Here is a 21663-nt window from a genome sequence, read left to right as displayed (position 1 = left end):
CAAACGCGACATGGCGTCCGATCTCAATTCCAGCCAATTCTGCGTTGAAAAAGTAAAACAGTGCTTCTTCCCTTCCGAGCTCTCCCGTGTGCCCAAACAGGGGTTTACCCCAACATATGGGGTATCAGCGTACTCAGGACAAATAGGACAACAACTTTTGGGGTCCAATTTCTCCTGTTACCCTTGGGAAAATACAAAACTCGGGGCTAAAACATATTTTTTGTGGGAAAACAAAGATTTTTTATTTTCACGGCTCTGCGTTATAAACTGTAGTGAAACACTTGGGGGTTCAAAGTTCTCACAACACATCTAGATTAGTTCCCTGGGGGGTCTAGTTTCCAATATGGGGTCACTTGTGGGAGGTTTCTACTTTTTAGGTACATTAGGGGCTCTGCAAATGCAATGTGACACCTGCAGACCATTCCATCTAAGTCCTCATTCCAAATGGAGCTCCTTCCCTTCCGAGCCCTCCCATGCGCCCAAACAGTGGTTCCCCCCCACATATGGGGTATCAGCGCACTCAGGACAAATTGGACAACAAATTGTGGGGTCGAATTTCTCCTGTTACCCTCGGGAAAATACAAAACTGGGGGCTAAAAAATAATTTTTGTGGGAAAAAATTTTTGTTTTATTTTTACGGCTCTCCATTATAAACTTCTGTGAAGCCCTTGGTGGGTCAAAGCGCTCAGCACACATCTAGATAAGTTCCTAAGTGGGTCTACTTTCCAAAATGGTGTCACTTGTGGGGGGTTTCTACTGTTTAGGTACATTAGGGGCTCTGCAAACGCAATGTGACACCTGCAGACCATTCCATCTAAGTCTGCATTCAAATGGCACTCCTTCCCTTCTGAGCCCTCACATGTGCCCAAACAGTGGTTCCCCCCACATATGGTGTATCATCGCACTCAGGACAAATTGGGCAACAAATTTTGGGGTCCAATTTCTCCTGTTACCCTCAGGAAAATACAAAACTGGGGGCTAAAAAAATAATTTTTGTGGGAAAAAAATTTTGTTTTATTTTTACGGCTCTGCATTATAAACTTCTGTGAAGCACTTGGTGGGTCAAAGTGCTCACCACACCTCTAGATAAGTTCCTTAGGGGGTCTACTTTCCAAAATGGTGTCATTTGTGTGGGGTTTCAATATTTAGGCACATCAGTGGCTCTTCAAACGCAACATGGCGTCCCATCTCAATTCCTGTCAATTTTGCTTTGAAAAGTGAAACGGCGCTCCTTCCCTTCCGAGTTCTCCTATCCGCCCAAACAGTGGTTTACCCCCACATATGGGGTATCAGCGTACTCAGGACAAATTGTACAACAACTTTTGGGGTCCAAATTCTTCTCTTACCCTTGGGAAAATAAAAAATTGGGGGCAAAAAGATAATTTTTGTGAAAAAATATGATTTTTTATTTCTACGGTTCTACATTATAAACTTCTGTGAAGCACTTGTTGGGTCAAAGTGCTCACCACACCTCTAGATAAGTTCCTTAGGGGGTCTACTTTCCAAAATGGTGTCACTTGTGGGGGGTTTCAATGTTTAGCCACATCAGGGGCTCTCCAAACGAAACATGGCGTCCCATCTCAATTCCAGTCAATTTTGCATTGAAAAGTCAAATGGCACTCCTTCGCTTCCGAGCTCTGCCATGCGCCCAAACAGTGGTTTACCCCCACATGTGGGGTATTGGCATACTCAGGACAAATTGTACAACAATGTTTGGGGTCCATTTTCTCCTGTTACCCTTGGTAAAATAAAACAAATTGGAGCTGAATTAAATTTTTTGTGAAAAAAAGTTAAATGTTCATTTTTATTTAAACATTCAAAAAATTCCTGTGAAGCACCAGAAGGGTTAATAAGCTTCTTGAATATGGTTTTGAGCACCTTGAGGGGTGTAGTTTTTAGAATGGTGTCACACTTGGGTATTTTCTATCATATAGACCCCTCAAAATGACTTCAAATGAGATGTGGTCCCTAAAATAAAATGGTGTTGTAGAAATGAGAAATTGCTGGTCAACTTTTAACCCTTATAACTCCCTAACAAAAAAAAATTTTGGTTCCAAAATTGTGCTGATGTAAAGTAGACATGTGGGAAATGTTACTTATTAATTATTTTGTGTGACATATCTCTGTGATTTAATTGCATAAAAATTCAAAGTTGGAAAATTGCGAAATTTTCATAATTTTCGCCAAATTTCCGTTTTTTTCACAAATAAACGCAGGTACTATCAAAGAATTTTTACCATTGTCATGAAGTACAATATGTCACGAGAAAACAATGTCAGAATCACCAGGATCCATTGAAGCGTTCCAGAGTTATAACCTAATAAAGGGACAGTGGTCAGAATTGTAAAAATTGGCCCGGTCATTAACGTGCAAACCACCCTTGGGGGTAAAGGGGTTAAAAAAAAAACAAAAAAAAAAAAACAGTGCTTTCAGATCTCAAATAATGCAAAGAATGTTTTAACTTAGGAAGAGTTCATAAAATCAATATTTTGTGTAATAACCATTATTTTTAATCACAGCTTTCATGCATCTTGGCATGCTTTCCACCAGCCTTTCACACTGCGTCTGGTGCAAAAAATGCAAGGCTACTTTCACACTTCCGTCTTCTGGCCTCCGTCGCTATCCGTTGTTATGGGCAAAAAACGCATCCTGCAAATGTGCTCGCAGGATGCGTTTTTTGCCCATAGACTTGTATTAGCGACGGATCGCGATGGATGGGCACACGTCGCATCCGTCGTGCGACGGATCCGTCATGTTTTGGCAGACGCGACGCACACAAAAACGTTCAATTTAACGTTTTTTTGTGCGACGTGTCTGCCATTTTGACCGCGCATGCGTGGCTCAAACTCCGCCCCCTCCTCCCCGCTCATCACAATGGGCAGCAGATGCGTTGTAAAACTGCATCCGCTGCCCACGTTGTGCTAAATTTAGCACAACGTCCGTCGAGCCGACGGTTTGCGACGGCCCCGTACCGACGGAAGTGTGAAAGTAGCCTAAGCAGTTCTTCTTTGTTTGATGGCCTTTGACTATCCATCATCCTCTTGATTACATTCCAGTGGTTTTCAATGAGGTTCAGGTCTGGAGATTGGGCTGCTCATGACAGGATTTTGAAGTAGTGGTCTTTTCATTTTTGCCAGAGCTGTATATGATGAAGCCTCAGCGTTATATGTTTACATTTTTTATGGGTTTAATGAAGAGAAAAATCAATCATGCCATCTTTTACATCATTCTCCAATGACTGTAAATAATCACTGTCCACTGTATTGTACGGGTTGTTACGATTACAGGAATATGTCTGTTATTTGCTGATATTATGATGTTTATTTATATTTTTAAAAGTGCTTTCAAAATGTAATTCTTGCAATTATTTTTCATTACTTTTTAGCAATTTTATAGGAAGAAAAAAACTTTGACTTTTATTTAAGTCTATAGCTACTGTACATTGAAATATATTTGGTATATGGAGGTGTAGCTCTATGTACCAGTAGAATCTACCTGTAGAACAGAGGTGGGGAATCTTTTTTCTGGATGTTTATACTATCCTTCGTGGGGGCCGTACAAACTCCGCCCACAAAGTGCATCCTGACTCTGGCACTGGTTTCAGGACGTAACCTTTCATTGCATGCCCTTCAGTGTTCAGTACTGAACACTGCGTGTGTGTGCTAATGGAGCAAGAAGAAATTAATGAGCTGGTTGTAATCAAAATACAGCTATCTGCCCAAGAATGCGGTCCCTGAGAATCAGCTCGGAGGCCTGATAAAAGGTCATGGAGGGCCGTAAATGGCCCTGGGGCCTGAGGATCCCCACCCCTGCTGTAGAAGATTGGACTATATACTACACATTCAAGTACAGAAAACTGTCCTATATTTGTCATTGCAGCCTGTTGCTCTTAAGTCTTGCTGCTTCCTTTAATGCTACAGGTCTGGTGTTTGAATACCAAGACAACCAGACTTCAACAAAGAGAATAATGAGTTAATTAAATAAATGTAAGTACATGTGTACAGAGCACAGAGAAGTCGGCTCCTCCCTGGGAGGAGAAAATATTTATCAGTAACAGATCAATGTGACAAATGACAAGACATCACAAACTTCTCTATAAGGCAGCAGACCAGACATCGCAGACTTCACTGCACGGCTGGAGACGATACACCGCACAGTGAGTAAAAGTAATGACACAGCCCCTGGGCAACAAAGACAGCTCCCCTAAATTGAGACTGTCCTACTGGCGTTGAGCGCACTCCATACAGCTTAGTGTTATACAGCTTGCAACTGACAGTGATTGCTGTGATCAGAGTTCGCTCTATTCACAACAGCTTAATCTTAGACGCCGCTGGATCGTGCCCCAATATTGTTATGTAGGTGGCTTTCAAATATAGCAGAGCTGTTCGCTGCCTCTCTATGTTTGCATTATATTAATGTCTGCCATTGCCGATAATGCACATAAGCAAGATAGAATATAGAAACGATTCCTATCTGCACAGTGCTGTATGCATGTTCTGCATTGAGGTTATAGTTAAGAGTTAAAGAGGTTACCAGGACTTTTTTTTCTATGGGGCTGAGCACGTACCGGTAAGTAGTTGCTAGAACTCTCCCAGCTCACAGCGGTGGCAGAACAGTTTGTGCCTTATAATTATATGGGCTCACATCTCCTCCGCCCCATCACATTCCACTGGGCTATGCTTCCATCTGCAACATGTGTGACTGTAAGTCCCAGGCTTTCCTCAGAACGGTCATTATGATCTGTATCTGAGTGGCTGCTGTGAATAGGAATCGGACCGCGCTGTGATATAGGATTGCTGTTACGGAAAACTAAATGTTATTGTTACTGCGCAATAATGACATCCTACCCTGTGAGAAAGGCTCATTTGGAGCAGAAACCTTGCCCAGACATGTGGGTTCAATAAATCCTGCACAGTTTTCCAGATGATATGGAGTGCTGCCTGCTTTTTTGAATTTTATGTACTCTGGACATTCCATGGACAGGTTGCCCAGGGGCCTTGCACCCGAAGATAAGTAAAAGAATTGTGTGCTGTTCCTATTTTTTATTAATAATTTGATATTGATCCAGATAGATTTACCCAGATCTATTTAGACTGGTACATGGAGCAGAAAGCAGGTAAATTAATTGGGAAATTGACAGGAGCAGCTCATTTGGAATTGAAGTCCTGGTTCCATTTCGAGAAAAGAACTGTTGAGCAAATTCTCTAGAGACTAAGCCCTGCTTTTGATAGCCAAACAGAATTAAAAATGCTTTTTGGCAGAAGACAGAGGCCTGACGAGTTATCACAGTTGCCGTAAGCCAATGAGTCATTATTGGACTCTATTCATACCGTGCATTCATTCTTGCAATACACCGGTGGCTCCTGTGCCTTCATCTGGGTACTGCACTGGACTTACCAATTGTCTCTTTGTCTGGCCTCCTGGTCTTGTTGTTCCAGTGTATCCAAGTCATCACTCCTCTATGTGCCCTCCCGCCATCTGTCCCAATGCCCTTGTTCCATGTGTCCAACCTGTCCTGCAACTTCATGAATCCAGCTCACCAGGATAGCCTAAGAGGAGAGTACTGAATACTTTTCTTCTCGACTGGACTCCCTATAAATTCTGGACAGTTGTATGGACATCGAGCTGGTAGACAGACTAATGGCTATTATTCATTCAAAAAAACTTTATTGGTTCAAAAATCCGTTGACTCAACTACACATTAGCGAGTATTCCACAGTGTCATACCTAGGCACCTAAGACAATGCTGACATTTTGTCTATCATGACCGGTCTGGGTAGTTTAGAAAATTAGTGGAAATGTAGTCAACGATCACCAGAAATCGTTGCATTTAAAGTATACCATGGCACTAAAGGGTCTTGTGCCTGGGGAGCGGAGAATGGAACATAGAGGCTCAAAAAAGGTATGTGAGGGGCTTTACTGTTGAGTCGCCCGCAGGGCTGTGGGTACCAGGTCCGGTCACAATTAAAGGGGTGGTCACGGTTGCACCGACTCAGCCCGTGGCCCTGGGCACTCAAGTAAAAGGAGAAAGTCTTAAAAGGGATTTTAGTAATAAAGTTTGTGTTCGTGATGCCACCAGTGGTTCTCGGTCAGTGGGGACCAACGCTGCTTAAAGGGGTCCTCTGGGGTGATGTTGCTGCAGCAAAGATGGTGATGCTTTCCACAGGTAAAGCGGGGTCCCCAGGGCTCCCGATGTGTAAGGCAAGGATGGTGGGTTGCCGGTAAATAAACGGAGGACACAGGGTTGCAGTCTTTACCTGGTTTACTGATGTTGTAGTCGGCCTCAGTCCAAGGTACCGGCAACAGGTGCAGATGGGGTCCAGGCATCCTGAAGACAAGAGGAAATCCCTTTGCCAGGTCAGTTTGGGAGCCTTCCACCTTGCGCTGACTATTAGTCCCTTGCTGCCTGTAGTGTCCTGGCAAGGTCCACGTTCTCTCCTGTCCTGGGACAGTACCTGCACGGTAGGCAACTTGAGCCATCTCTTTGGGGTCTCGGTACATGGTGACTCCGGGCTCTAACTGCTGCTATACCTCAAGTATTATGTGGGCAGGTTACTTTCAGCTCTCTGCCCTCCGGTTCTGCTGTGAGGCCTGCACTTCCACACAGCCTCAGGCTCCCGATGCTCGGTTTCTGCGCTCTAGCTAGAGGGACCCAGTCGCAGCCCTCCTCTGGCTCTTAAGTTCCTCTGTGCTCCTTCACTGTCTGCTCCAGATTAAACTAACTCCTCCTCCAGACCAGGATGCATATAGTAAAGTTCCCCTTAAACCGGGATTAGAGCTCCCCCTTCTGGCCTGGAGTCAGAATGTGTTGCATGTGAGATTACCTTCCAAAAGGATCCCTCCTTTTTCCAGACATGGCATTATCCTCCCCGAGAGGAAGGCAGCACCACTGTGGTACCCGAACTCTTGGGGCGCCACACAGTGACAGAAGTAAGGCATTAATACAGCTTTCTTTTAAAGGGAAAGGCGGTAGAAACTTTTTTTAAACTTCCTGTTTGTATCTAGTCTATAGGCAACTTTTAGAGCTCAGCTGTTACATTACCTGACTATCTGCAGAGTCCAGATAACCCATAAACAGATATGCACATTTTTAATACTCACTTATCATACAAGACAAACAGAGGCAAGTTTTTTCCTTTGAAAAAGATCCCAAGGCTGTTAAGGATCTTCAGCCTCAAGTGGCGACATAGATCATATGACTCATCCCATGAAGACGTCTTTGTGTAATTTTCCCTTCAATCCATTAGCATTTTATTGGGATATCACATGCATAACAGTCAATCAAAGTCATCAGTTGTCTGCCAGCTCACTTCTCAAATCTCCATCTGGCAAAGACATGGCACCATAACTGGACAATATCTTCAGGTTCCTCATCTGAGATGCAAGAAACTGTCCAATCCTATCTTACAGTGCCAGTAATATTGCACCTATTACAACCTAGTAATCCTGAATATATATTGAATATATATAAAAATGCAGCTCATATGTGTCCGGCTTTCTATTAAGAGACTTCTTCACAACTTCACGTTGAGCAGCTAACACTGCATTCGGTGCTATTACTGTATTTCCTTCAAAACCTTGGCGGATGCCATAGGAACTGTGTAGAAACATATGGAAGGAGATCCAGCAACTGAAAAATTGTGTAAGAGAAAATGATAAAAGCATAAAGAAAGAGAAACCAGGTAGATGCCGGTCCTACGCGTTTTCATTGAAAAGCTCTTAGTCCTGACCATGACATAGGCCCCTATTAAAAGTCAGCGGGATTTGTTGAGCGACGCCAGTATCCGTCAGGCTGCCGATGTTGAACAGCCTTGTAGCTTCTGTTATAAATGGACACGGCAACACTAATGCGAACAGCACCAAAGATCTTAACCCGTGTATATTGCGATCTTTGGTGATAATATTGATATCTACTATAATTGGTGACCTAGGATGCTATAGCATGCTTTAGTGTAGAGTATGTTATAGCTTGATAGGACATAGTTTAGGGTAGTGAATGGATTAGTGGTGTGCTTATTGCACTGCTTCATTTAAAATTAAAATTGTGTGTCTGCAACTACCACAAGGGGGAGCTATCATAAATGATGTACAGTTATAGAAAAGGTCTGGCTAAGGTATTTAAATGAGCAGCTAGTCGGCCTCTTTCACATATAACACTGATTACTTACTGACACAGAAAGCTATTTTTTTGTGCATGAAGTGGAGCTACTGGGACCCAGGACAGATGACAATATCTGCAGATCAGAGGACTCACATTGGAGGCCAACTGTAACCCAACAGCCAGCTTTGATACAGTCATACAGCCCCTTGAAAAGATGCTTTTTCTGGCTGCTGTAGAAGCACATGGCATCATTGCCGTGTAATGTGACATGTTGTGGGTTGATAACAGGGGTGCTATGTTATTAAGTCCTCCTTAAAGGACTTGTGGACATCGTGCAGGCTTCCCGTGACAATTTTATTTTTACAACAGTTTTGTTATTCCATGTCAAGAACCCTTTTTTATTGTTTTTCTCCTAAATTGCGCACAAAGAAACCCTCTCCCTAAGTTTCCTGTTGCTTTACACGCCCTAATAAACATAATACATTTTATGCCAGTGAAAAGATTGAATGTCCATCCGTACTTCTTTTAGGGAAAAACGCCACTAGTGTTTTCTTGCTCCTCATCAGTACAAAGTAGGATTCAGGTTGACAGTATGAAGTGTTGCATGTGAAAACTCGATGAGAATAAATTCTTCTCTTAAAGCCTGTAATTTAAATTTTGTCTTCTTGATACTTGTCTCCCATTTAAGACTCATTGATCTTCAGATATGGTTGGCTTAACAGTCTCTCCTGAGATCTCATTGATGGATGAACCAGTAAAAATCCAAGCTTGGGGCCTTCCTCCCGACCAGGTAATCACTCTAGCAGCATGGCTGAAGGATGAGAAAGGGCTAATATTTCACTCCAGGGCTTTCTACAAGACAGACATGGAAGGGAAGGTGGATTTGGAGAAAACTCCGGCCACTGGTGGAGACTTCCATGGAGTGTGTCCTATGGGCTTATTCTGGGCTCTTAAACCAAAAATCCCATTTAAAAAACTGAACAAACGTGATGTTGTGGGAAGTCCTTTCTTGGTTCATATCGAGCTATATTCCTCGTTGGAGTTGAATGTTTCTGAAGATTGTCCTGCTGCCACCAAGGTTATTGAAAGATGGTACGCCGCTCCCGGAGTCCAGAGAATATCAATACGAGAAGGACGGATACGAGGAGCACTTTTTCTGCCACCTGGTAAGTAATAATGTGCAATTACCCATACCAGTCAGTATATAAATAATTCTTAGAAAGGAGATGCATGATTACTACATGATGTACTAGTAACCAGTGTACAATATAACATGCACTATATAGGACTTATTTAAGAGGGATGGATCGCTGAATTGCCAGCGCGAGACAATACATTTGTCCGGGGCTTACAGCAACACAACTGAGCCACGTACAGGAATAAAAAATTACATATCTTGAAAGGGCTGCCCAAGACCTATTTTCAGATACAATTATAATACTACATACAAATGACCTAATAGATTCCATTTAAGTGAATACGGCTGGCTCCAGTTGGCCAGGAAAAAAGTCGTACACAAGTTCTCGAGATTGCGTGGGGACACAGACACTGTACCACTGTGGAACATACACTGGTGGCATAGCCTCTTGATATGTAGATACTTTAAAACATGGGAAACATCATTTAAATGAATGATGATGATGCTGTGACTTTTCAAGCCAAGAAGTTCCACAAAGACCTGTAGTGCCCATCTCCAACATCTTCACCTCCTGGTTAAAAGATCACAAGCTTCTCACATCTACACCTCCATGCATTGTCTTCTACACTAAAAGTGCTGCTCTGCCCAATCTTCTCTCAAGCTTTACCCCTCTCTTCTGCCATGTTTTCTGTTAAATGAAGGGTCCTAGCAGTGAGTATCTCTCTACAGTATGGAAGTAACAGCATTTCCAACTCCGTTCTCCCACTGTGTAGTAAGTGAGAGTGATCACCTGAAAATCCAGCTAACGTATTAAGCACACCACTGCCTGTCGCCTCGCGAGAAAAAACAACTCGTACACAATCCGCTCTCTGTAACTATTTTACTTAGTTATGAGGGTAATTTTACTAGACAATAGGAAATATTAAAAAAAAAAAACATTATACAGACATTTAGCGAGAAGACTGAAACCCCTGTGCTACTGTATTTTCTATAAATCTACCTACTGGTGTGCCTACCTAAATCGGCCGCCCGCTACCTGTTTACACCCTGGAGACTGGGTCAATTATGTGGGTGTAATGTACGGGCTCACCTGCGGTTCAGCACAGGAGTTTACAATCTTACAAACATTCACTTCTATTCCCCAATCAAATATCCCTCTTCCATCCCAATGTGACCTCAATGAACTCAGAAGAATAGTCCGTCCTCAATTATATAAAAAATATCCCAAAATTAACCATCTGTACCAGCGAATTAGCCATGAACAAAGTCTATAGAAGTAGAACATCTGACCCATATTATGATGTTCCACAGAAACTCTGTCCTGAAACAAAAGGAAGTTCAAGTTTAGTCTACAATCCGCTGCGTGCCGTCTTGGCATCTAGGTGTAGATTAGGATTCTTAGTTACCAAGTAAACAGGAAACGTAGCAACAAATCTGAAAGTTCTGGATGCTGATTTTGGAAAAAACATGGCCTGAACCGTAAATATGCCTAACAATCTAACAACAGGCTCTATCTTAGCCTACAGTCTTTTGGCGTCAGAATGTAGTGTGGTGTGTGCACGATTACTTACTGTAACTAAGCAGTGGGCTTTACCGATCTGGGTCTACTCCAGACAAACAATTGATGTATACGGACGGATGTGGTGTCCCTCCTATAGGTGAGTGGTACCTTTAATGCTTGTGGCTTAGCTCCTCACCAGCAACCAAAACCTCTCACACTAGGTCTTGGCCTTTTCTATCTCTTTCCTGGCAGAAATCATCTCACATCTGGACAAGCTCTTGTTATGGATAAGTTCAGCTCCAATCTGACGCTGCTGGTCTCTGTGAGGTGATTCCATGAGAGGACGTTGTCAGATTCCTCTCCAGCACATCCTTTCCATTTTCTCATTAACTGCAGACTGCCCTTAAGATGGTCGCTCTTCCTGTTCCTGTGTTTCACATCAGTCACACTGTAGTCCCACCTCAGACATTTTATAAGCATATCACAGTCTTTCAGTTATGCTTAGGCAACAGCAACATCTTGTGACCAAATAATAATGGATCGCGCACATGGGGCCGTGGGGTACTTGGTTCTGGGTCCTTCGGTTCTCAGGGGGATGTCACGGCGGCTGACCCGGTCCATGGCCCGTGGGACGTCCGTGTTAAAGGGAAATGTCTTTAAAGGGATATGTTCGTGACGCCACCTGTGGTATTCGGTCAGGGTGATGACGCTGTTTTAAGGGGTCCGATGGGGTGATGTTATGGAAGCTAGATGGTATACCTTCCCACAGGTGAAGTGTATCCCCAGGGCTTCCTGGTGTGTAGATAGTGGATGGGGTGAGGCGCAGTGAAGAACGAGGACACAAGGTTGCAGTCTCTTTACCTTTTACTGAAGGCTTCAGCATCCACAGCCCAGAGCACCAGATCACAGGGCGGCAGAGTCCAGCCGGTTTGGAGGCAAATCCAGAGTCCTCTTATCCAGATGGAAATCAGTAGCCTTCTTCTAGCACCTTGGTGTTGTAGTACCTTACTGCTAAGCCTCTCATAAGGTCCTCACAGATGTTGTAGATGTTATCGGTGTTATGTCTCTCTCTCTCTCTGTCCCCCAGATGGATAGGACAAACCAATATGACCAGTGGCTTGAGGTGTTTTACAGGGACTCTATCATGCCCTGGCCTCTCGTGGGTACCACCTTGCCTCCTGGGTATAGGGCGGATCAGTAACGTGGAATTAGCTGTCCTGTCGGTCTCTGGAGCAAGGCATAAAGGACTGTTGCTACCTCGGTGTTCCAGCTACCGGGATCCTGCGCCTCAGAAGGAGGCAGCCTGTGTAGGGCAGAACTCCTCCTGGTATCCACTCCTTTGCTATGACTTCTTCACCCTCTCTACAATACAATTCCCTTGTACTGTCCTTTCTTAGGAACTGCCGCACTTAGGGCAGGCGCAACTCCGTGACCTTGTCTCCAGGCCTCTGACAGGCTCCCTCCCCTGTCAGGGACCAACTACCTGAACAAAGCTCAGCCAGCAACTGCCTAACTTCCTCCCCAGGCCACCAGTTGTACCTAAGTGTGAAGAGTGCTCTAATAAATAGGAGCATAGCTCCCGCTGGTGGACTGGAGTGAAATGTGTTGTATGTTTGTGATATCTGGCAGAGAGATCTCCTTCCTTGCCTCCAAATGTAACATCACTTCCCCCTAGAGGAGAATGGCATCACTGCAACGACCAGGACCCTGGGGCGCTGAAATAACATTACTGCAGAGACACAAATCTATTTACAACAGGTACAGTGTTACACTGGTGTAGACACAGGTACACACAATTATACTGCTCTGGTTAGCCGACACATATGCACCCCCCTAATACATTTTTGAATAGGTAAAAAAGTGAAACTCCTTTTTTTCTGGGCTTCAATATTGCGGAATCCATTTTTTCTTCTCTTTAGGTGAAGGACCCTTTCTGGGAATTATCGACATGTTTGGAGGGATTGGTGGCTTACAAGTGTTTCGCAGTAGCCTCCTGGCCAGCCGTGGGTTTGCCTCTCTTGCCCTGGCTTACTTAGCTTATGATGATTTACCAAAGGTACTCCATGAAGTGGATTTAAAATATTTTGAAGAAGCCGCTCAGTTTCTATGTAATCATCCAAAAGTAAGTTAGAATTTTTTATAGAAACATGTCAGCGAGTCTTACGCTTTATGGATTCCTTTGAAGATTTGACATGTCATTAAAGGATTGTTTCCATAATATCAATTGTAGATCAGTGGCTTACAATCCTGAAATAAATAAAATTGTTAACACCTTGACAGGAACTAAATGCAAACAACATATTGGAGCCTGAGCTATGGCAAAGGTGTGGAGGGCAGCACTGCGTGATATAGTACCTGCTGGATGGTGACTAGCTGGAGAATCCAAACCCTGCAGGACACAGCAGGGTTAAATTCCTGTAGATTCTGGCTGTTGCCCTCCTATAGCCATTTGAAAACAGCATACAGATGCAGCAGTGCTACAAGAGACAAACTTAGCTAGTCAGCCTGACACGAAGAGAAGCAGCGCTATGCCCATGGTGAGTAAGGTGGCGCTGAGGAGGCATGCTAATTACTGACATTACAGTTGCTGTAATTGTAAGTGCTTATACAGTAGTGATGAGCTAACGTGCTCGCCACTACTCGGTACTCGCACGAGTATCACTGTGCTCGGTGTACTTGGCGAGCACTTCCGGGTTTATTTGACGGGAACTTGGGTCTCCTCCTTTTAATTTTGGCACTTTTTAGAGCGCCAATGCAGGAATTGTCTTCCATGCACTGTAATACCGCTGCCATCTTTGTTGTGGCATTAGAGTGATTAGCAGGCCGCACAGCGTCATCAGGTGTATAAGAGAACTGATGCCGTCCTGCTCGGCGCATTCTACTCCAGTCTCAGCTAGTGTAGGGAGAGCTGCTGCTGAGATATGGTCAGAACTTATTAATTAGTGTGGGTCTACTAGTGTTCAATCCACAAATCCTGATAAACCAATAGTCCTTTTTAGGGCTAATTCGGGGGTATATAGATCATTGTGCTAGGTAGGCAGGGGAATCTATGTTCACAGATCCACATCAGTGCAGGGCAATCAGGCACTGTATGTGAGTATATAGATCTCACTGCATACATCAAAAGTCGCCATTACTGTCTGCTGCTGCGTATTTTATATATACGTAGCTGCAGGTATCCGTGGCTAGGATTTTTTTTTTTCACCTTATTCCTGCTAATTTTATTACAAAGCAATCCATAGCCCCCTTTTTCTACATTTATTTGCTTGGTCAAACTGCAGACTACAGGCGGGTCATTTCAATACAAGAGCGTGAAAATCTAAGAATTTAAAAAGGTTTTCTTTTGTCCCAGGCATCAGATGTAAGTGAGCAGAAAATTCTGGCTTTTTATTTTGGTACTATAGTATTTTTTGGAGTGTCTTTCATTTACATTTTTGGACACCATTTTGATGACCAAAAAATCTTTAGCTGGCCCAAAAATATTTAGCTACAGTTCTTATATTCATCACTGTGTGTTAGCCACCACCACCACCACCACGTCTTCCACACGGTCAAGTCTGAGTAGTCGTGAGTCTGGACCGCATATTACTCACCCTGATCCTCCTTCCTCCCACCATGCCGAGTGCCCAGAGACAACTGATCGCACACTTGGACACTCCGAAGAGCTATTCTCTTTTCTCATTAAAGATTCTGGACTCTCGGCCGGTCAACTTGAAGTTGGGCAAGATGAGATCGCATGTAGCGATGCCCAAAGATTTGAGCAGCCTCGGTCACATGAAGGCGATGGTGGGAAAGTGTCACAAGAGGTGGATGATGATGAGACACAATTGGCAGAAAGTCAGGAGGAGGAACAGGGTGCAGATGGAACTTGGGATGGAACACATCCTCCCGACGCCGAGGATTGCAGGCCCTGAGTCAATCAGTGTTGCCTCCACAGGCTACCGCTCCTGCACCTCCTCCTCCTCTTCATCCTCCATCTCTGAAATCAACATTTCTGCATAGGTGACAAACTGCACAATGCAGAAGAGTTGTGGACAGCGCTGAAAGAGCAGTCAGATTTTTGGCTGACACCGCTGAACCTACAGCCAGGCATGTTCGTGTGTGGCAATGGCCGGAACCTAGTGGTGGCTCTGAAGCAAGGTGAGTTCACACACATACCTTGCCTGGCCCATCTGCTTAACCTCGTGGTTCAACGTTTTCTCAAAAGCTACCCGGAGCTGCCGGATCTGCTAGTGAAAGTACGCCATCTGTCTGTCCATTTTAGAAAGTCAGCTACAGCTTTAGCCACCCTTGCCATGCTTCAGCAGCGATTATAGCTTCCTGCTCACCGACTGGTGTGTGATGTCCCCACGCATTGGAACTCTACACTGCTGGAGGATTTGTGAGCAGAAGAGGGCAGTTCTTGACTACCAGTATCAACAAGACCATTGTTATTCAGTTCAGACTCCACACATAAGACCTCAGGAGTGGACATGGATGTCAGACATATGCACCATCCTCCAAACCTTTGAGGACTGCACCAAGATGGTGATCGGCGATGATGCCATAATTAGCATCACCTTTCTGCTTCTCTGCATTCTGACAACCTCTCAGCTCACAATTAAAGAGGATGCATTGCAGGCGGAGCACGAGGACATGGAGCAAGGAACCATACAGGGTGATTACACACAGCCCAGCCTCATGTCGTCCCAGTGTGCATTGGTAGACAATGAGGAAGAGGAGGAGGAGGAACAACAGCAGCTACTTTTATGTGCTATAGACGGTACTACAAGCACAGCTGTCATACCGTCTGCTCAGCATGGATGGCCTGAGGACAGGGAGGAGGAGGAGGATGATGAGGAGGACAGCATGGTCAGTCATCCTGTTGGTGAGTACATGAAAGTCTTGCCTGTTAGCAGTCTGGCATGCATGGCTGACTTTATGTTGTGCTGCGTTTCCCGTGACCCTTGAATTATTAAAATTTTCGGTGACACGCATTATTGGTTGGTGATTCTTATAGACCCACGCTACAAGGTGAACTTTAAATCTCTTTTTCCAGAGGCAGACAGGTGTGCTAAAATGGTGCAGTAACAGAGGGCCTTTGTAGCTGAATTACTAAAAAAAATCCCAATATCAGAGTTTGTTGTACAACCAAGGAGTACAAGCGAAAGAGACAGAAGTACAATCCAGCACAGGCATGGGAAAGATGGCAAAGTTCTGGGACAGTTTTCCCAGACCCTTCCATCATGCACACACAGTGGCAAGGGGTGCTGTCACAAGAAGTGTAATGTTTGGGAAGATGCTGATGGAGTACCTTGCTGATCGTACAAACGTCTGCCGTAATTCCTCTGTGCCTTTTAATTATTGGGTATCCAAGCTAGACATGTGGTATTACTGGGCTCTCTTCACCTTGGTGGTCCTGGCCTGCCCTGCTGCTAGCGTTCTGTCAGAGCGGGTTTTTAGTGCCACTGGTGGAATTATAACTGATAATCACATCCGCCTGTCAACTGAAAATGATGACAGGCTGACTCTTATAAAAATGAACAAGGACTGGATTGGGAAAGACTTCTGTACACCAATGAAAACAGCGAAACATAACCTCAAATACATTGTCTTTTTTGTGGAGGTGTATTCTCATGCACCTCTTCACAACCACACATGGGTATACGCTTCCTGATTTTGTCTACTTGGTGTTATTCTCCTCCTTATGCCCATTACTAATTTGTAACCCAAAAAATGTTTACTCCCCCAGGGGGAAATGTTTGTCAGCCCATACACTTAGTGTATGGGCATTTAAAATGTAGGAGACCCGTTCCTTTAAATTGTGAATAGAGACATATGAGGCCTTCCTCCACGTCTCATCATCCACCGCCACTAGATCACCAGGGTTAATGTGTTAAATGCTGCTACAGCCAGTTAATTTTTTGGCAAGGGTATCTATGATCTCCTTAAAAATCATTTTTAAAATGTACCCCCCATGGGGATATGATTGTCACCCATGCACTTAGTGTATGGGCATTACGAGTCTAGGAGATCCGCTCCATTGTAATGAGACAGTTTTTTTTATGAGGCCCTCCTCCTTGTTTCTCCCAAGGGGAGATTGGGGTGCTTTCAAATTTGGGCCAAGGCAGCCCTTGCATTCAGTGCATAAGGAAACAGTATGGCAGGACCAACTCAAGAATGTGAAGTGGGTTTTCCAGTGGCCATCTAGTACCTGGGTTCAAAGGCTTATTGGGGTGCATATGACTTGATAGCAGAGCAGGCCTTACATTCAATGCAACATTTTTTCAGGAAGCCCTCCTGTACCTCTCGTGAAAGGGGTATTGGGGTGCATCGTAATTCTTGGCAGCCCAGCCACTCACTGCATAGGCAATAACAGCACAGGAGATCCACTGTTTAATAATGTCCCTTTAAGAATATTAATGCCGCCTGATGCCCCTCTAAAACTAGGCTTTGTGCCTTTAAGAGTCCCTCCTTCATAAATTAAACAAGATGTGTCTCTTTATGTGTCACTCACCACATGGTCAGCTTGGGCTGTTAAATGACATTTCCCAGTGGATGCATTTGAAGTGGTTGAAAGCAATGCTAAAGTTCAAAAACGCTGCGTGTGAACATAGCCCAAGTTGTGGAGGAACATTTTGGTCTGGGGTTAATTATTTTGCCCAGGGCTGCCACTAGGAATTTCAGGGCCCCATACTGGCAAATTTTTTCAGGGCCCCCTTAAGACTCCGCCCAGGCTCCACCCCAGCCCCGCCTCCACCCCTCGAACTGTCCACAGCCCCACCACTGTCTCTTGGCAAAACTCCACTTCTCACAAATCACACATTATCAGTTCCCATCACCAGATCAAACACATAGCCAGCAGCTTTTGTTTTGGCCAAAAGATTTTTTTAATCTGAGACGACAACAAGGTAGACTCTTTTGGCCGGGCCCTACTCTACTCTAACCTATTAAACATTTGTTAAAATATGCAATACAATTTAGGTGTATTTTTATTTATTTTTCAATTTTTCAAATGACCAATAAAACCACATACAAGGGACAAATACCACAACACCATGACCAGACACCATATTATCACCACATAGTGACCTATAATACTATCTACAAAGAACAAATACCGCCACACCATGTGCAGACCACATATTACCACCACAGTGACTGAACAATATCACATACAAGGGACAAATACCACCGCAGCATGTCCAGACCACATATTACCATCACATGGTGACCAACTACATACAAGGAACAAATACCAACACAACATGAACAGACCACATATTACCACCACACAGTGACCGAATAATAGCACATACAAGGAACAAATACCGCTACACCATGGCCGGGCAACATATTACCACCACATTGTGACTGAATAGTACAATACTGATCATTAATTTTAAAAAAATACTATCACCATAAGTGCCATTATACACAGGAGATCTGTACTTAGTATGCAGTGTGTACACAGGAGCTCTGTGTATAGTGTACAGATAATATAGTGATCACCAGTGACATTATACACAGGAACTCTCTATACAGTATACAGTGTATGGTGTCAGTGTACAGGTAACATACTCACCAGTGACGTCTCTAGCTAAAGTCCTTCATCTTTGCGTTTCTTTTTAATCCAGCGCAGACCGCTATCACTTCTTTCTGCCAGGACTCATCTCTGCATAAAATAACACAGTTATCTAGAGCACCGCTTCCAGAGCACATTCCCCATTTTTTCCCTTTCTTCTACACTACACATCTGACTACAGACGTTCACCCACCATTAATATATAATTGGTTATTATGCAACCCACCATTCCAAATATAAATTATAATCCGCCACTGTGCCCCCACTATCTGTATATAGCCACTTTCCTCATTTAATATATAAATTAATTAGCACCTGTATTCTTTCTCCCAATTTATTACCAGTCACTTTATCCTCAACGACCCCACTATGTACCTCCCGCTCTAACCCTTACCCCGAATCATTATAGTTACATGCCCCTTCTGCCTCAATTCATTGCCATGTCTTCTCTCTCTCCCACCCTCTATTCATTATCAATTGCTCTTCCCCACCCTCAAAATTCATTATTTGCTCTCCCCACCTTCAATACATCATTTGCTCTTCCCACCCCCACCTTCAATTCAATTGCTGTCCACGTCCCTCACACTCACTTCATGCGCAGTCCCCATCACCCCCACTTCATCATTTAGTCCCATATCATCATTTAGTCCCCTATCCCCCGTCACTTCATCTGCAGTCCCCCTTACTTCATCATTTGCAGCCCCCTATCATTTCATCATGTGCAGAACCCCCTCAAACACACTTCATCATCTGCAGTCCCTATCACTCCCACATCATTTCCTGTCCCCATCACCCCCACATCATCATTTGCAGTCCCCATCACCCCCACATCATCATTTGCAGTCCCCCCACATCATTTGCAGTCCCCATCACCCCCACATCTTTGCAGTCCCCATCACCCCCACATCATCATTTGCAGTCCCCATCACCCCCACATCATTTACAGTCCCCATCACCCCCACATCATTTGCAGTCCCCCCACATCATTTGCAGTCCCCATCACCCCCACATCATCATTTGCAGTCCCCATCACCTCCACTTCATTTGCAGTCCCCATCACCCCCACATCATTTGCAGTCCCCATCACCCCCACATCATCATTTGCAGTCCACATCACCCCCACATCATGGCTTGCAGTCCCCATCACCCCTACATCATCATTTGCAGTCCACATCACCCCCACATCATGACTTGCAGTCCCCATCACCCCCACATCATCATTTGCAGTCCCCTATCCCCCCTTCACTTCATCTGCAGTCCCCCTTACTTCATCATTTGCAGCCCCCTATCATTTCATGTACAGTACCCCCTCAAATACACTTCATCATTTGCAGCCCCCTATTTCATCATGTACAGTACTCCCTAAAACACACATCATCATCTGCAGTCTCACTCCCCCCCACCTCACCTATTTAAAAAAACAAAAATGTTTTTTATACTTACTGTACCTCAGTCGTTCCGGGGGCGTCTAGTGTTTCCAGCAGTGAAGCAGCAGCTAGAATGTATGGGCTGCTGAGAGGACCTGACAGGAGCCCCTACATTCTAGCACATTCACTACTGAGATTGCTGTAATGTATGGGCTGTAGTCAGGACCTGCAGGGAGCCCATACATTCTAGCTACAGCCGAGCAGGAGCTGCGCAGCCGACTAGGGGAGACGGCCGTGCACAGCTCCAAGAAGGCTCCCGGGCCCCAGCGCCGACAGGTGCGCCGCAGTGCAGAGTATTTTAGTGCATGATGGGGCCCGATCAGTAGAAGCACAACAGTGGGGCCCTGGATCTGCGGGCCCCTCTGTGTACTGCTGCTGACCGGGCCCCATACAGCAGTAACGGCTGTAATGCCCTGATGGCGGCCCTGATTTTGCCTTATATACAAGTCATTACCCCGGAAAGGATGTACCTTAACATATTTCCCAGCAAATCCATTTTGGTTTTGTTTTTGTATGTTTTTGGTGCACCTGTTAAAATGGCGTGAAACTCTGACAACATTGCTTACAGCTGTGACCTAGGATTTAGAAATGCTTTCAAGGGTGATCCCCATGATGTTCCTTTGTCATTTGAGCAGTGTTCACATCATTTTCAGACGTTTTTAGACCTTAAAAGGACCCCCGGGGGGATCGCGGTAAAAATGCTTGGGTTTCCCATAGACTTACATAGGGCTCGGTGCTCGGGTCGAGTACCCGAGTATTCCAATTTGCTCGACCCGAGCAACGAGCATTTTAGTGCTCACCCATCACTATTATACAGATGTCTGTGCCACTTGGTACGAGCACAACTGTAATGCATGGACTGGCCAGGGGCTATAAGAGAGCTGTACCTGGATAGTAGAGCAAAGAGAGTTGTTTTTGCCAGCTGGGCTAAGAGCGCTTTCCTTGGATAGCAGAATTAAGAGAGCTGTCCTTGGGTACTAGGGCTAACAGCGCTGTCCCTGGGTAGTAGAGCTATGAAAGCTGCCCCTGAGTAGTACGGCTAAAAGTGCTGCCCCTGGGTAGTAGGGCTAGCAGACCTATCCCTGGTAGTAGAGCTAAGGGAGTTTTCCCTGGGTAGTATCCTGCTTTTCATGTACTGAAACTTCTGAATTAGGTGTATCTTCACGTCTCTGCAGAAGTGAAGAGAGCGGTATTTCTGGCCCGCGAGGCAAAGGGCGAATGATGTGAGATCCGGCCAGGGCTTGCATTAGCGGCAGGAAGACCAGGCAGCTGCCTAGGGCCCCCGCTCCCCCAGGGTCCCCCAGCCAGTGGTGTGCCGCTAATAATGAGTCAGGGGGGCCCGCCTGCCGCCAGCACAGACTCCCCGCCACTGCAGCATTCAACTATGCCGGTGTCTATGACGTCGTTACAGTTCAAAGCAATGATGGAGGAAAGAGCGTCAGATGACGTCCGCTCTCCCATCATTCCCCTTTAACTCTGACACTGTGGGTGCGCAATAACGTTGCTTCATTGCGCACCCACTGTGTGCCGCCGCTGAGATTGGAGCCAAGCCTGGAGTTGCGCAGGGCATGAAGAGAGGTGAGGATTGTGGGGGCTGTATTATATTCTATGGGGGGCAGTATTGTATTGCATGGGAAGTTACAGTATATTCTATGGGGAGATGGGCTGTATTATATTCTATGGGGGGCTACATTATATTCTATGGGGCTGTATTATATTCCATGGGGGTTACAGTATATTCTATGGGGAAGTGGACTGTATTATATTCTATGGGGGCTACATTATATTCTATGGGGGGCTGTATTATATTCTATGAGGGAGGATTGCGTCATACTCTTTAATGGGGCTGTATTATATTCAATGGTGGCTACATTATATTCTATGGGGGGCTGTATTATATTATATGGGGGTTTCAGTATAGTCTATGGGGGG

General features: G+C 44.8%; 1 protein-coding gene across 1 annotated transcript in view; it reads left to right on the top strand.

The window, feature by feature from the left end:
* The first annotated feature begins 4077 nt into the window (after positions 1 to 4077).
* LOC138661623 (acyl-coenzyme A amino acid N-acyltransferase 1-like) overlaps positions 4078 to 21663 on the top strand; it is a 29016-nt gene continuing 11430 nt past the window's right edge. Inside the window, exons 1-3 of the mRNA XM_069746451.1 lie at positions 4078 to 4156; positions 8790 to 9267; positions 12660 to 12862. Coding sequence (XP_069602552.1) covers positions 8808 to 9267; positions 12660 to 12862 — 663 coding nt within the window. The 5' untranslated portion in view covers positions 4078 to 4156; positions 8790 to 8807. The remainder of the gene's footprint in view (positions 4157 to 8789; positions 9268 to 12659; positions 12863 to 21663) is intronic.

This window comes from Ranitomeya imitator, chromosome 1 (assembly GCF_032444005.1).
Source record: "Ranitomeya imitator isolate aRanImi1 chromosome 1, aRanImi1.pri, whole genome shotgun sequence".
NCBI classification, from domain to species: Eukaryota; Metazoa; Chordata; class Amphibia; order Anura; family Dendrobatidae; genus Ranitomeya; species Ranitomeya imitator.
Note: the sequence above shows the minus strand (reverse complement) of the source record. Positions and strands in the feature narration are given on the sequence as shown.